The sequence below is a fragment of the Puntigrus tetrazona genome, chromosome 23 (assembly GCF_018831695.1).
Source record: "Puntigrus tetrazona isolate hp1 chromosome 23, ASM1883169v1, whole genome shotgun sequence".
NCBI classification, from domain to species: domain Eukaryota; kingdom Metazoa; phylum Chordata; class Actinopteri; order Cypriniformes; family Cyprinidae; genus Puntigrus; species Puntigrus tetrazona.
Window position 1 is genome coordinate 11098830 of NC_056721.1, and position 13587 is coordinate 11112416.

At 38.1% G+C, this 13587-nt stretch overlaps 2 protein-coding genes across 2 annotated transcripts; one reads left to right on the forward strand and one right to left on the reverse strand.

The window, feature by feature from the left end:
* The first annotated feature begins 1242 nt into the window (after positions 1-1242).
* Positions 1243-6346, forward strand: LOC122329135 (acidic mammalian chitinase-like). Its single transcript, XM_043225340.1, has 12 exons — positions 1243-1261; positions 1496-1556; positions 1648-1674; positions 2010-2214; positions 2288-2344; positions 2430-2595; positions 3757-3881; positions 4009-4126; positions 4236-4424; positions 4524-4640; positions 4713-4845; positions 5834-6346. The coding sequence occupies exons 2-12, from the start codon at positions 1529-1531 to the stop codon at positions 6103-6105; spliced, it is 1437 nt and encodes a 478-aa protein (XP_043081275.1). The 5' UTR covers positions 1243-1261; positions 1496-1528; the 3' UTR covers positions 6106-6346.
* A 1765-nt stretch (positions 6347-8111) lies between these two features.
* Positions 8112-12817, reverse strand: pm20d1.2 (peptidase M20 domain containing 1, tandem duplicate 2). The gene is made up of 13 exons (XM_043224744.1): positions 12433-12817; positions 12205-12291; positions 11314-11549; positions 11146-11232; positions 10932-11065; positions 10722-10841; positions 10497-10572; positions 10335-10396; positions 9943-10021; positions 9795-9866; positions 9402-9567; positions 9213-9312; positions 8112-9123 (listed from the first exon to the last, which is right to left on the reverse strand). Exons 1-13 carry the CDS (start codon positions 12650-12652, stop codon positions 8994-8996), a joined length of 1569 nt encoding a protein of 522 aa, XP_043080679.1. The 5' UTR covers positions 12653-12817; the 3' UTR covers positions 8112-8993.
* Between the last annotated feature and the right edge of the window lie 770 nt (positions 12818-13587).

Here is a 13587-nt window from a genome sequence, read left to right on the forward strand (position 1 = left end):
GCAGAATGACCTGATCCTCAACACGACCTCTAACATGGACACGCTTACACACGTGACCTGCATTCAAATATTGGGAAAGAACAGCTTGTGTAAGTTGTTTTCTAGTTATTTATTTTTTTAGCATGAAGTTCAGCGCCTTATTTCATGTTTTAGTCCTTTCCTGTGCTAAACAAAGAACATTGTTTGATTCACTCGTGATAGCGCTAACTTATTTATAATACAGCATTCTTCCCAATCCTAGAAGGAAGTTCACCACACTTTGTTTAATGACTAAACTACTTAATTGTTTTGTAACAGATTATGCTTAGACTTGTTCCTTTTTTTCCTCTCTGAAAATAACTGACTAAAGCGCTCTTTAAAATGAAGTCTACTGCACAATGCATCAATGGACCTTGTGAGACCAACACGTCTATTTGAGTTAAAAAGATAAATGAGGAATAATGTCTGGGCTCACCACATAAAACATCCAAATTTATGATTTCCGTTTACATTTTAAGCATTATTATTTGGAGTCATTTGGAGGTTTCAACTCCAGTGCGAAGTGGAGGCTGTGATATTTCTGTCAGTTTATTTGGACCGTGAAGATAAACATGATCATGCAGAACAAGTGCTTAAGACTGGCATGACGTTATATTTACTTTACTCATTGATACTGAGCACAACCCTCATATCCCAGCTCCATGTCGATGCCGCTTCTCTCCAATTCAACTCACTCATTTTCTACAGGGTTCAGGTCAAAGGACTGGAATGGCCGTAGGAGAAAATTGGTTTTGTGCTTAGTGACCTTTTTTTGCCTCAGATTTCAAAGCATTAAGCCGTTTGTGTTAATGACCGTTGAGGTTTTAGCAGAGGATCTGTCGAAATGTGGCTTTCAAATAGCAAACCTAGGTTCCTAACCGATGACAAAGAATTAACAGAGCAACCATCAGGTGTCAGACAGTGTTCTAGATTGTTACACACTGAGGTTAAGCCTTTTTTGTTTTTCAAACTAGCAGTAGGAAATTATTAGTCATCCATTTTATATTAACTAGGCCTACGTATTCCGTCGGTTTTATGAATTGGTATGTTTCATCTGGCCATAAAGAAATACAGAGCTGAGTATCATCGCCATAACAGAAAGCGAAGTGAACTTTTATTACTGAGTGACTATTCAATTGAGCTTGTAACATACTAATGCAATGAGGACACACTTTTCAGACCCTTGAAGCATGAAGAGCAGGTGATCAGAGCGGATGTCAACACCGAGGCTTCAGATTAAAATGTAAACAATGGAACAAACACTACAAACACAATGTGCAAACCCTAAAACTCTTATAGTGTAATGGTCCATCTTCTAAAAATGTACTGTGTGATAACATCCAGAGCAGATGACAGGAAAAAGCTATTTTAGGAAAATGAGTGCATGTCCTTGTTTTTGGTTAATCATTGGTATTATGCAAGGAGTTCTGTGTGTTGAGGGTTATATAAACACTAACTGATGTCTTTTATACATTAGTAGCAGTTTCTTGACTGATACAGTCTTCACATTATGATGACCAAATTCATTTTTCTAGCTGGTAAGTGATTGTTGATCTTACAGAATTCATTTTACGAGCTGGATGGCCTCAAGTGTTTTATATGTTAACACTTCTTTTTATCTTGTTTCAGGTGTTTCCCTGGCTTTGTTTCACTTTGGTAATTTTCTTTTAATTTGTTGTTTCACATAACTATATATTATATGTTGTTAGTTATATATAACTATATAACTATATGTTGTTTCATATAACTATTTATATACATATAACTATATAAATTCATATATACTAAATACTAAATTAAAAAATCACGATATACCACTTCTAATAATAATTTATCTATTGTGCGAACCACTTCTCTTACATAAGATCATAAAAATAATAAATCTAATAATAATTGCTTTTAATAATATTTATTTCATCTCATGTTTATTGTAATAATAATTCTATAATAAACGATTGTTGCATTATACGTTTGTATTTTATTTATTTCAGGATGGGCCTCTCAGCTGGCATGCTACTACACAAACTGGTCTCAGTACAGACCTGGCAATGTCAAATACATGCCAGAAAATGTGGATCCATATCTGTGCACTCATTTAATTTATGCTTTTTCCATTATAAGTAACACAAACGAGCTGAGCACTTTTGAATGGAATGATGAATCTCTCTACAAATCTTTCAATGGACTAAAGGAAAAGTATGTGATATTTTAAGAGTGATCATTTGTCAGACAGCATTACAGTGAATGACACAAATATTTGATTTGACAGAAATCCTGGCTTGAAAACTCTCTTGGCCGTAGGAGGATGGAACTTTGGCACAGAACGGTAAAATCCTGCTCAAAACACTGAATTTTGAAGGAGATGTGTGAAACGTAACAGTTTATTTCATCTTCATGGAACCTCTCATCAGGTTTAGTATCGTGGTGTCTACATCAGAAAACAGGCAGACGTTTATTCAGTCCTCCATCCCATTTCTGAGGAGACATGGCTTCGATGGTCTGGATCTGGACTGGGAGTATCCAGGTTCCCGTGGGAGTCCCCCTGAAGACAAGCAAAGATTCACTCTTCTCTGTAAGGTAATATTTACAGATTTTTTTAAATTATGCTCTTTTTATGAGGAGATAGTAACATACATGAATGTTTAAGTAAAAGACTAGAATAGAATAAGAATAGATAATAGATTAGAGAAAGATTAAGCGAAAGAATGAGCATACAATCATGGCCAAAATTGTTGGCACCCCTGAATTTTTTCCAAAAAAGTATTTTTCACAGAGAACTATTGCATTAACACATTTTGCTATACACATGTTTATTCCCTTTGTGTGTATTGTAACAAAACAAAAAAGGGAGGGAAAAATTAAAAAAACTCAAAAAATGGGCTGGACAAAATTATTGGCTATATATTAGTGGCGGGAGGAGCCAACGACAGACACAGTGGGCGTGGCGTCAGGCCTAGGAGAGGCTTTTTATTAACAAAATATACTAAAATAAAGTGTCCAGGGAAAAAGTTTCCAAAATAAACCGGGGAACTGGTGTCCTCGTCGTGCTGCAGGGGAAGTGCAGGTCAGGTAGTGCTCCAGGGAGAAGGGTCCAGGTAAGGGGCGGAGTCTGCCGGCCGCACGCGCTCCCCTCTCTGGTCCGGGGCGCGAGGGGCGGTGGCTTCTTCCCGCGGCTTCTCCGTCGCTTCTTTCCCAGTCGACAGTTTTGAAGGGATAAAAAAAGCTCTTCTCTGGCGGCGTGGCGAGTCCCTTCACGCACCCTTCCTGGACCCACGAGGACATCAGCGTGTATGCACGGGGGAAGAGACCGGTCTCCCGAGGAGAGGCGCGCTCGGCATTTAACGGCAGCGGTGACGAGGTTCGATACGCTTCAGGTGTGCCGCCTCGTCACACACCGCCAGACCTGACCAATACCACGCCCCTCCTCTCGGACACGCCCCCTGGTCAAGGGCGGCGAATAAAGGACGGGGTGATGATGACGACAATAAAGGGGAGGGGCAGCCAACTCGTCACTATATATATATATATATATATATATATATATATATATATATATATATATATTTATGCCTGTGTATTTACATAAGCATAAAAAATATACAGAGCACATATGTATATTATATAAAATAAAACTTTAATCTTAAAATAATCATTTGACAGCACTAATGTGTAATTTTTGTATTTATTTATTTTGTTTAAAAAAAAACTTAATCCACTGCAAACATATGACTTTAACAGGAGCTCTTGGAAGCTTTCGAGGCAGAGAGCTCTGCCACCGGACGCCCCAGACTCATGCTCACTGCTGCAGTGAGCGCTGGGAAAGGAACCATTGATGCTGGTTATGAAATTGCAGAAATTGCCAAGTATGTCTTTTGAAGAGTTTCTGTTCACTCTAAAATGAATATGTAGTCTTGGTCAAGACCCACAAAGTCAAGCTTGTCTTTTGCTTGAATGTTTTGAGACTTAACTGATGAACTTCTGGTAATGCAGGTATTTGGACTTCATTAATGTGATGGCCTATGACTTCCACGGATCGTGGGAAAGTGTCACCGGTCACAGCAGTCCTCTGTACCATGACTCTGGAAACCCAGGGGATAATTACACTACTGTAAGGACGTCTTCTATCCTACTGTTCTTAACTTTGTGTATAACATATAAATGATGTATCATGCTGAAAACATGCAACAGGAAATAAGGGATTGGTCATGACTATGCAGGATTTTGCAATGACATACTGGAGAGATCAGGGAGCGCCTTTGGAGAAGCTGAGGATGGGTTTTGCAGCATACGGAAGAACCTTTCGCCTGTCTTCACTGGATGGAGCCAGTGGAGCTGGAGCTTCAGCTAGTGGTCCTGCATCAGCTGGAATACACACCAGAGAGGCCGGATTCTGGTCCTATTATGAGGTCTTACCCTCAACTTAACACATGCACTTACGTTACAGCTTGTTTTTTGACTGTGCCAAAAAAAATGAGAAGAGTTATGAACCCATGTTTTCCCATCAGGTTTGTGCTTTTCTTCAAGGAACCTCAGTGAAATGGATTGACGATCAGAAAGTTCCTTATGCAACAAAAGAATATGAATGGGTGGGATTTGACAACAAGGAAAGCTTTCAGACTAAGGTAACATTCGGGAAATACGTGAAATGTAATGCAGCTCTCATGCTGGAAATAACTCAATCTGATCTGCTTCAGGTGAACTACCTAAAAGAGAAGAGGTTTGGAGGAGCTTTCGTCTGGGCTCTGGATCTTGATGACTTTACAGGACAGTTCTGTGAGCAGGGCAAATACCCTCTCATCAGACATCTCAGTACACTTCTTAATATAGGTACAACTCTTATCTTAAGCACAGAAGATTAAAAAAAAGTCATGCTTTGGTAAATTATAATTAGGACATGAAATATCTATAAAAAATTCCTAAATGAGACAAAACGCAGAAATTGAGATTCACATCGTATCTCATTGTTTTGTCCTGTTATGTCATAATTATGATTTGGTAACACTTTATTTTAAGGTGTCAGGGTAATTACCTTGTAAGTACGTCGTAGTAGTCATTGTACTTACATAATAAAGTACTTGCCATGTAAGTTATGAAACAGTTTGTGCTTACAATTATGTAGATTTAAAGGCTGTTACTGTTACACATTTGTAGCAAACCAAATCTGTTACACAGCTACCCATGTAACCAATGTTACATGTAACCAATAGATTATTATAGATTATTAACATAATTATAAATTAAAGTACACAGACATAAGCTACTTAAAATAAAGTGTATCAAGTTTGCACTTAAATGAAAGTAGCTCTGTAACAGTCTCTTACAAACTAATTCCAGGCTGTTCCATAACTTAGTTACATAATAAGTACATTTTATTTCGTGTAAGTACTGGCTACTACTAAGTACCTAGTTAGGTAATTACTCTGTATTATGACACCTTACAAAATAATGTTATCATAATTGTGGTTTACCAATGCATGTTTTTTCTTATGATGCAAAGATGAGCTTCGGTACATATATGATAAATCATTGTAATTAACAACCTGATTGCCTTTTTAAGTTCTTTTAAGATTATAAAAAGAATAGATAGTCACGTCTGTGTCTCAATCTGTCACAGTTTATTTTGTGATAATGAAAATTTATAATAAATTAATAATAAATTAATACATATATGTAGAATATTGATTTGACATGAAATTTGTTCAGAATGTTTTATTAAAATTATTTAAAATAATTTAGAAAGTTGTTTAATAAGATAGATCAATAACTAAGGTGAATTAACTGCGATTAAAAATCTAATTCATATTTCCTCCCCCAGATTTCCCTCCTGTTTCTTCAAATACAACACATGAGCCTGATGAGAACACAACAACAGCATCCACTACTGTAGTATCTCATGCCACAAGACCTCACGTTGTCCCCACAGTCCTCTCAGACTTCTGCGTTGGCAAAACGGATGGGATATACGTAAACCCAAATGAGACTACTTCCTTCATTCAGTGTTCTAATAACAAGCTCCATAAACAGAACTGTCCTGTTGGGACTGTCTTTAATCCCAACTGCTCGTGCTGTGACTGGCCTAAGAATTAACCTCATGCTATCACTGTTCTACTCCTGCGAGGGAAACGTAAAGAACTTTGGCAGTTTTTTGCTATATTGTTTTGTGACAGTAATGGCATAATCATTTCACACTTTACCTTTATGTTTTTCTATTTTTAATAAACAGCTATGATATAATGCTACCTTCATGAAATAATAACAACCTTCATTTTGTTGTGACTTAAAAAGTAAGCACGGTCCAACATGCCTAATTAAAAAAACCTGATAAGCACTCATTTTCCAGTGCACTCATTTTTACATTTAATATCTTTGTAACCTTAACATGATTAATTAATACTTTTGGGTATGTTTATCATGATGTTAGAATAACATTATTATTATTATTATTAAAATAAAAATTAAGAGTCTTTCAGAATCATTATTGGTTGTCACGGGTGTGGTTAGCAGGAGAGCACTTAACGAGCATAAGGTAAACGCTTTAATCTTCTCAGAGCGGAATAAACAATATCATTACAGGCAGGCATATGAACTTAAATACGAGAACCTAAATGAACTAGACACAGAATACACCGGATCAAACTAAAGTGAGTCACAGAACACATGGCACACGACAAAAACAATAACACAAAAGGAGTCCATGTGTGACATTGGTCCAGTTCAATTTCAATATTAAAAACATAAAAGTAATTTTTAGATGTAATTAGGACATTGAATATCTTGAAGATGTTTATTGCTGTGACAAAAGGCTTAGTTGAAAAACATGAGCATGTGATACACGTTTAAAAATCAAATCATATATAAACAATAGCGTCTGTCTTTCATACAGCTGCAGCAGACAGAATTTCTTGACTGATACGACCAAGTTATTATGACAAAATAATTTTTTCTAGCTGGTAAGTGATTGTCAAACTCACCGAATGAAAGAGCTTATTGGCTTTGGAGTATTTTATATGTACTAACAGTATACTTTGTACATTACAGTGTACAAAATGATCACACAAGCAACAAGACTATCATTGCAACATCAGCAATTTTCATACGAAAGTCCTCTGAGGTCATTTTCATTAAAGAAAAACTTTGATTATGTTCTTCCCTCAGCTTAGAAGAGTTAATACATAGCTCTCCTGCCCGCGTCCACTTAATCGCTTTACGATTTTCTAAAATGATAAAAAAAGACACCTAGAATGAATGCGATGCGCTGTAATATCATGATACCATGGCCGACCAATCAGAACCAAGTATCCCAGAAGGCAGTGTAATAAAATAGATTAATAACTGGAAAACTGAGATAAAATATCCTATTTACATTTCTTCCTCCAGAAACTTCACCTGGCTTTTCAAAAACAACACATGAGCCAGATGCTGTTCTCTCAGACTTCTGTGTTGCCAAATCGGTTGGTTATATGTAAACCCAGATGACTCGACGACCTTCATTCAGTGTTCTGATGTAATGCTATGTCTCCAGTCCTGACTGCTTGTGCTGTGACTGCCCTAGGAATTAATCTGTGTTCTACTTCTGTAAAGAAAATGTGTGGAATTTTACCTTTATTTTTGAGTAGTGGCAAAAAAGTTTCACCTAAGTACACTTATGTTCATTTCTTCAAATTAAACAGACACCCAGTGATTTAATACTACCTTCTAGAAATGTCTGTCTAACTTGATCAAGCATTAATTGTTTTTTTACATTTTCCAGCATGCTTACCTTGAAGGTTGTGTATTGTTGTATTATGGTGTGAAAATGTTGATTGTCGTCATATTGTTGGTATTTGTCATGATGTTTTGTTAAGTGTTTTTGATATTTTGAAAGTTTATAGAAACATCTTGACAAAGGACTGCTGTTGAAAATGAGCTGTTACAGAAATTAACACGTTTACAGAACTGTTGATTAATGTGCTTTGTTCTTATAAAATACATTTTAAAAAAATTATGTGGTACTGCATTGGTAACATTTACCTGAAATTTTCTAGATAGTCTTTTTTTTCCAATGTTTGAGCATTTATTAGAAAATTAGTAAATAAGAAAGACCACCATCTATGTTTCTATTTAAAAAATTTATTCATTTAAACCCAAAAAGAAAAATTCATGTAACATTCTTTACACACACATCATTACATACACATCATTTACAATAATTTTCGGTCCGAGCCCATTTCAGTGCAAAATTACCAAGGGATCCAAAGTAACATAAAAAACCCCAATAACTATAGCTTTGAGTTGAGCTATGCAGAGGTAAATGTTTACAGAGAAAGACATAATCAGTCATAATAAATCACTACTCTATTGGCCTACATTGCAAACTCTGAAAAAGCGCTAACTTAAACCTTAATAAAATCTGAATCAATGAAAACACTAGCAGACTAAACCGCAGTTTACTAGATTAATCGTGCCCTTTGCACACACTTTCACTCAGCATTATTGAAAATCCTATTTATCCTGAAAACTCATAATTCTCTTTTTGTCTGATTTACTCAGATAGCTAGCTATTTTTTGTTCATGTACAGATTGTGAAGAATTTAAATTTGAAGTGTAGTGTTGTTCAGCAATCCTTCAGGGTCTGGTAATACGTGATTGACAATATGGCTGTATACACACTGTCTCACTTTGGAAAAAATATCTGCCAAATGGATGAATGGATGCCCATGTATTGCCGTCAACACCTGACAACCAACAGATTAAGATTATGTTTCAGCTGTGCTCTGCATGAAATGCAAGAAAAAAACCTTTATAACTGAAGTGCTTCACAGCCCTCAGCTGTTCATTGCGGTTGTTCTAAAGCTGCATTCCTTTTATTTACATTTTTAATTCTTTGCTAATTAATCTGCTAAAACAAAGCTCCCCGAGCTTCGTTTCTAAATCATCAAGCGTCTTGAGATCAGTGCTAGTTCAGTGAGGTCCGTGTTAGTAACAACCCAGCTCGTTTACAGCTCATGCTGGCTACCGTGAGGTGGAGGCAACCTCCTGATGTCATTATTCTGGATGAGCTGGAAGTAGAAGACTACAATCTCTTCATAGTTCTTAATGGAGATTCTCTCGTTCACGCCGTGAAATCTAAAGGAGGAACATGAATGTCTATTAACAGAAACACTTGACACTTCCGGCTGGACAGCATTACAAAGAGCTTTTCTCCTGTGTCCTACCTCTGAGGATCACCCGGTTTGAACCACGACGGAGCGAAGCGATATATATCTCGTGTGATGTCCTTGTAGTGGCGGCTGTCGGTGTTGCCAACACAGATACCTGTGAGAGGAAAAGAGATCAGTTAGGAAGAGGCTCTTCACGAGTCAATGGTGCATGTAAGAGGCGCTTCAGCTGAAATGCATCTTAACCTGGAGCCACCGTGAGCTGAGGAAACATGCTCTGCACTGTTTTCTTTATGATCTGGAAGCCGAACGCCTGCTCATCATAGGAGCTGACGGGCAGCGGGTCGAACCCATTGACCAGCTCTACCTTCACACGCTCATCTGATATAGTTGATTCGACCAACTCCAGAACCTAAAAGAAAACACTGAGTCAAACTATAAAATAATTCAGAGAGAAAGACTTCTTTGATTCTAACCACTGGGATAACACACACACACACAAAAAAAATCTGTCGTTATTAACTCACTACCCATCTAGAGTTTTTATATCGGAGTGATTCATGAGAAACTGGTTGGTGTGAGGAGCAAAAGTTAATAGATGAGCTCAGTTATACGCTGGACTGAATGAGTGGCTCTCACCTCCTGCAGCGTTTGGGCTGAGTGGATACGGAAGTTGACAAAAGCTTCAGCATATGAGGGGATTACGTTAATCTGTCAGAGAAAGAGAAATAATCACATCTACATTCATGCTTCCTTGTGAACTACAACAAAAAAAAGAGAGGCCCACCTTAACACCCGAGTTAAACATCGTGACAGCAGTTGTGGTCCTCACAAAAGCATTTGTGTCAGGTTTTCTCTCCAACACCCTGCATATGAAAGGGATTTTACTGGGTTTTACGTGCTTACATGCTGCAATTAATTCATTATTAATAGTAATAATAATATTAATGAACGTGCAACGTAATACTTTTGTTGAAACCATAATACAGTTTTTCACGATTCATAAAAGGATAGTAAGTTAAAAGAAGATCACTTACATAAAATACAAATATTTTGTAACATCTTTACTGTCCTTTTTGAGCAATTTAATGTGTCCTTGCTGAAGTAAATTATTATTTTAACTTTCACAAATTAATACTATGAATTATTATTAAGGTAAGTAATATGAGCTAGGCCTACCTGCTGAGTAGCGGAGAGAAGAGCCACAGATTAGACATGATGAATTTTAGAGGCAAACCAAACTACAAAAGAAAATAAGAGAAATGCTTTTCACATATACAGAACACAGGTCAGCATTTCATGAAATGTGGCCTGTAAAATCCTCAACTTGTAGCATCTTACCTTATGAGCCAGGTGTTCAAACGTGCCACGCTCGGGACCGTAACCAAACAGCCTGGGCATCGGGTTTTCCTCCAGTCTGGGAAAAGGTATTACAGCATTAGGCATCTTCATTTTGAATGCATTTATCTTATTCTAATACTGCTGTCATGCAGCTGGTTTGAGAATAACTTGGATCCATCTTTAACTTTCTCCATTTGTTTTACAAAGCAAAACAAAGCTGCTTGCCTTTTGACTGCTGAAGCCAAGATGCCAATGCCGCTCTCTCTGGGAGGCATGGATGAATGTCCAGGAGCAGTGCTCACACTCAGCTTTACTGTGGCCTGACCTTTCTCACTGATGCCTATTCTACAAAACCCACACACAGGGCAAATATTACACACTAATTTAATTACAAATTGACTCTACTAGTAGAAATGCTCAAAATAGCAGTCTCACAGGGCAGCAGGTCCATCCAGGCCACTTATGACACCATCCAGCACTGCCAGGCCTTCGTCTAAAACATACTGGAGCTTCACCCCGCGACTCTTCAGGAGCTTCACGATATTGACTGCCCCGTGGAAACCATTCACCTGACGAAACCATCTCTGTAAGTGCTCATAAACAAGCATTCTAATCTAAATGACAACTAGTCAGTTTACTTGAGACGGACCTCCTCATCGTGACCCAAGCCAATGTAGAAGCTTCTCCGAGGAGCGTAACCTCGTTCCAGCAGGTACTCCAACGCCTGAAGGATCCCCTTTAAAACACACATCGTTGCAGTTAACATCAGGCTGGACTGAACAGAAGCGAAAAACGCTGCCGTGCTGATTCACTGTACCATCACGGACTGTTTGTTGTCGATGGTTCCTCGTCCGTAGATGAAGCCGTTGAGCTCTCGAGCAGAGAAAGGAGGAGCATCCCACCCATCCGCCTCATCGGCCGGCACAACATCCATGTGTGCCAGCAGCATGTAGGGCTCCAGATCAGGATCACGGCCTGGAACCGTCAACAAGTGGCTGTAGTTTCCCACCGTCTCATGCTGGACCAGGCTGGATGAGAAGATCTTTGGGAAGACTGAGAAAGAAGAGAAGGTGAAGTTGAAGGTACCCTTGAAGGTCAAGTTAATTTTATTTTCTCTATAGCGCCAGATCAAAACAGAACAGTCACAGAAACAGTCATTTAAAGTGACCTTTTTATAGAACAGGTTCCATAAAACAAGTTTACCAAATAAGCCAGGCTTATTTAAAATATATATATATATAGGTTAAAAAGTAGTAATGAAAATACAACAGAGTGCAAGCAACAGGGCTGCAGATCTAGACTAAATTATATTTTACATTTTTAATAATCGAAAAGAAAACTTTTTCATTCTGTGGTTCCCAACCATGTTCCCGGAGGCCCCCAAACACTGCACGTGTCCACCCCTCTCCTTAATCAAACACACCTGATTCAGATAATCAGCTCATTAGCAGAGACTCCAAGACCTGAAATGGGTGTCAGACAAAGGAGAGATGCTAAACGTGCGGTGTTGGGAAGCGCTCGTCCACCTTATCTCACTTAATGTGTACCATTTTATCCTGATTTTTGTTGTGAGGGAGCTCAAGTAACGCAATCAGCAGGACTGAACTCGAAATGCAGGACACCGATAGTGATGTTTTGGGTGATGAGTTTATAATGAAAACATTTTCGTGGTGACCGATAGATAACGGGGGTGACGGTTTTTGCTCACCCTTCCTCAGCAGCCCGTCAAACTCGAGCAGCGCGCTCGTGTTCACGTTTGTCTCCGTGTATGACACCGTGGGGATCTGAATGGCCGCTACGAAAGACAGGAACAAGAAATAACGTTGGTAACATCTTCAGCAGCAATCTAGGCATGCTGTCCTTTACTGACCGCGCGCGCGTCACGTGACGGGCGGCGCGGAGCTGTTCTTCGCGGTGTGTCGTAGCTGTTCGTTACCTTTGAAGTTTGCCAGCAGGTTCTTTCTCTGTTGTGAACCTAAATGTAGTGAAATGGCTGTCGTATTTTCCCATTTTCCCAGCTGAAGCCCCGCGTCCGCGTCAAACGTGAACGTCCTGACGGTGGCGGCGAGGAACAGGACCGTGATCGAAAACAAGACACTGATCAGCAGCGCTTTGAGGAACTTCAAGATGCTCCACTGAGCGCTGTGGCCTGTCATGTTTCAGGAAGTGCAAAATACAGTCATTTCACGGCCAGAGAGACTTCATGTTTATTTAATACCTCAGCGATAATGTAGCATCGCCACCTGCTGCTGCGGATTAGAATCACATGTAAAATAATCATTTAATTGTATTATAATTTTTATATACACACACACGCATACATACATGCATGCATGCATGCATGCATACATACATATATATTTTGTTGTGTGCTATTTTTTTTTAATTGTATCATCTGTCAGATACACTATTTTAGTTACGTAAATATTTTAAATAGCTTTAATAAAATTGATATTAAAACAAAGTTGTACGTGAATTTAGAAAACAATTTTTTTTTTTTTACTTTAATTTACACAATAAGAATCACCTGTCGATCAGAATTATAAATGACATGTAGTGTAATACAAGATTCATTAAGAAGAAAAGCAACAGGGAAGTAATCGAGGGGCTGTTTGAGCGTGAGATTAGAGTTCCTTCTGAAAGGCTGCACTTAATATGAGATATATTAGCTTTAATATGAGATTCTGCTCAGCTCATTATTCAAACTTGTGTAATTAATTTATAGTATAATATGAAACGCTAGCAGTGCATAGGCAGTAATGTCGTCAAGTAAACATTACTTCAGAATAATTTTTAATATATTTTTTCAGGTCTGCACTTTCTTTCAAGGTTACTTTTGATGCAACCAAGGAAATGATTGACTAGAGTTCGACACCAATGAGACAAAGATAAAATACATAATAAGGTTATAAACTACATAACGGCTGTCTTTATCTGCTTTCTGTAAATTGATGACTTTGCAGGATAGTTTTGCAGTGCAGCTATCCTCTCAGAAAGACACATAAACATTCGGATACTGGTCCTTTTTATGTAATGTCTGAATTATTAATCATTGACAGCTTGACATCAGAGCAAAGTCAAAAATATAAAC